At 38.8% G+C, this 3,069-nt stretch overlaps 1 protein-coding gene across 1 annotated transcript; it reads right to left on the reverse strand.

The window, feature by feature from the left end:
• Window positions 1-1,319: 1,319 nt before the first annotated feature.
• On the reverse strand, window positions 1,320-2,832 carry LOC133717893 (RING-H2 finger protein ATL52-like). The gene has a single exon (XM_062144646.1). It carries the CDS (start codon window positions 2,617-2,619, stop codon window positions 1,561-1,563), a length of 1,059 nt encoding a protein of 352 aa, XP_062000630.1. The 5' UTR covers window positions 2,620-2,832; the 3' UTR covers window positions 1,320-1,560.
• Window positions 2,833-3,069: the final 237 nt, after the last annotated feature.

Here is a 3,069-nt window from a genome sequence, read left to right on the forward strand (position 1 = left end):
CTTAATATTGTTGACACTCAAAGCATTATCATTCATGTGTTCCTACATTGCAAAGCAGCATAATGTTGACGTATCAGTGAGTGAAATTCATCAAAGCTGTAGCTGTTGCACTGTGAAATGTATAGGAAGTAAATGGTAATAATATATAGATAGGCACTCTGGCTCAAATATATTACTTGATGACCGTAGAGTTTGTAGGCACTCTGGCGAAAAAGCAGTTGATGCTAAAGTGTTTTCAGTCTGGAAAAACACTGGTCCTGCACGTACGTCAAATAGTCTTCTAATAAGTGTGCTGATTAAAATCATTGATTTCTCCTCTATTGCAATAGTTGCTCTTGTTTTGGAGCTAGACATAGTGATCGATGGTTTCCCATGAACTAAAACAAACACTGGGAAGAAGGGAGAGTATGAAGAGGAGAGTGTGTGAACCAAGTTTATCTTGGCATTGGGCACTTGGCAGTTTCGATCATAATTTTCAGCCATCTCTAGTGACTCTGTTTCAGTACATTGCTAGCTTTTAGTTGCTTTGTATAGCTTTGTCTTTATAATTTTGCATTCTTTGACAGGAAAATATAGAAACACATCTCAGTCAGAAGACCATTCTGGCTGATTTGGTTTGCAGGTTTCAATTCTATATCATTTTTCGTTCTTTTTCGTCAGAATAGGCATATATTCCAAGTCTTAGAGCTGATTTCACTTGCAGCTGAGTTGCCAAACTGAGGAGAGAGCAAGGAAAGCATACCACAACAGAAGTGCGTGGCATGGAACCTAACATTACTCCAAACTGTATTAAATCAGAAAATTATGTATTTTGGGAACTTGTTATCACCTTGGCTTTTGTTTTCTTGGGTTGTTCTCTTTACAAGTTGTTTTACTTTTAATCCCAAGGAGTATGTACTTTTAATTTCCAGTTCCCATTATTCGGAAAGAAGTTGCAGCTGAAATTGTCTAAACAATCCTCAAATATATATAGCACCACAGAAGGTGATCGATAATTCAAGGCTTGGGGAAGAGAGGCAGAGCAGGTTTAGCCAGTAAATAGTGTTCGATCTGGATAAGCTACAAATCCTACAATGCTTTATCTTGATGTAGTTATGAACAACACCTTAATTAATGTGCTGGGGAAGGCTAACTGGATCGATAAAGTAAACAAAGGTGAAGTAACTGTATAGCCACTCAACATCCTGATTTCTAAGAGCCCCAAAACCAAAAGATTACTAATCCACATTAATTTGAAAAGATTTCCCTATCTACTAGAACCTGAATTGGCTTGCTTGATTTGGACTATAGTGCTATTTTTGGTTGTATTGGACAAAAGATAACAAATTAGATACAATATTTGGCAGTGCAACATAGAAAAACAAATGAGATTGGACAATAGACATCATTTTAGCCAAGGCACTAGTATTTTGCAGAAGAGTTTCTACAGTCTATACCTTTTCAAGTAAACCACAAAGCTACGAGTTCATAGTCAAGTAGTCTCGGATTAACATCCAGGGTCTATCTTTTTGTATACATAATATGGACAAGGGAAACAATTAAATCCAATAATGGTTTTAGTTAATTGGGAATAACAGAGCTCTTTTCCTTTGCATACCTTGTGAACCCAAATCTCCCTGTTGAAATAGATCTCTTCAGCCCAAGAGGACCCTTTACCATGCTGAAAACTCCACTTCTAATATTATTGAATTTTGAATTCTGTTCCCCAAACACAGCTTCTTTTGAGGACCCTGTTTCCATAGAAAACTCGAAATTCTGCATAGAAAATTGCTCGCTTTGATCCATAGAAAACTGGAAATGCTCCATCTGGTTTTCCAAGTCCTCATCATCTTCACCATCATGTAAATTCACCACCTCAATCAAAGAAACTGATCTCCTTAATCTATGGATCTCATTATTTTGAACACGAAAATCCTCTTCTTCCCTATCTTGAACCACCAAGACACTTCCACCACTTGTATGCTGGTATTGATTGATCAGCTCCTGCTGTGGATTTTCTTCAACAGAAGGCAATACTTGCTGATGATTATGGTGTTGAGGCACCAAAGCAATAGCAGAAGCAGCAATATTGGACCGACAAAGCGGACAACTAGAGTGAGACTTGAGCCAAGCATCAATACAAGGAACATGAAAAGCATGGCTGCACTTTGGCAATAGCCTTAAGTTTTCATTTTCTTGGAACTCACTCAAACAAACAGAACAGTCTGTGCCTTCTACCACCCCATCATTCTTCTTATACTTGTGAACCTTGATGGACTTGATCAGTGACTCTTCCATACCAGTGTCAGAGCCCTGCCACGATTCACTAGCCGGATTCGCCTCCCTGTCAATATCCCTAGCAGAAGCACCGGCTCGTCGCCGGCAATACTTGGATATGATGGAGTAGTACGTGACAAGGATACAAGCACTTGCAACAATGCCTATTAGGGCTATAATAAGAGGAGAGAAGTTTATACCGGTGCTCTCCTCGGAGCTGTCGCCGAACTCGAAAGGTGGCGGAGGAGCAAAGATCATGTAACACCATTGTGGGCAGTAGATGCTGCAAATTCCTTGAGAACAGTCTTTGAAAGTCTCATATGGTGGCCATGGATATTGGTTATTATTGCTTGCAGAGCCCATATGAGTGATATGACCAAAAAAAAACTCAACAACTCGATCTCTTTGGTTTAATTTCCTCACTTTGATTGGCTTGATTTATGGTGATAACATTTTCCTCAAAGAAGGTACTGAAAGAGAGAGAAGCTTGGAAAGTGTAAAAGGAAAAGCCAAGCAAAACGAGGGGCTTAGATGCAAAGAGAAGCAAAGGGAAGGTCGAAATTGATGTGTTATGTGCCTTATATTCTACTTTTTCTTTGTGTTATTTTCTTTATATATCGTTGGCATTATTCAAGAGAGGTGGTGGTTGCTTTTCTTGTCTATTTTAAGTTGGAAAATTGGTGGTTGTACTGTATTGTGAGCCAAGTGACTAATATATAATAGCTTAAGAAACCATCAAAAACCAAGTCATCGTTTAGTCGGTGATCAGTATAGGTGAGACTGGACTCTTTGCATTTTCTGTGTAACTTCTTC

Source organism: Rosa rugosa, chromosome 6 (assembly GCF_958449725.1).
Source record: "Rosa rugosa chromosome 6, drRosRugo1.1, whole genome shotgun sequence".
In the NCBI taxonomy this organism is placed as follows: domain Eukaryota; kingdom Viridiplantae; phylum Streptophyta; class Magnoliopsida; order Rosales; family Rosaceae; genus Rosa; species Rosa rugosa.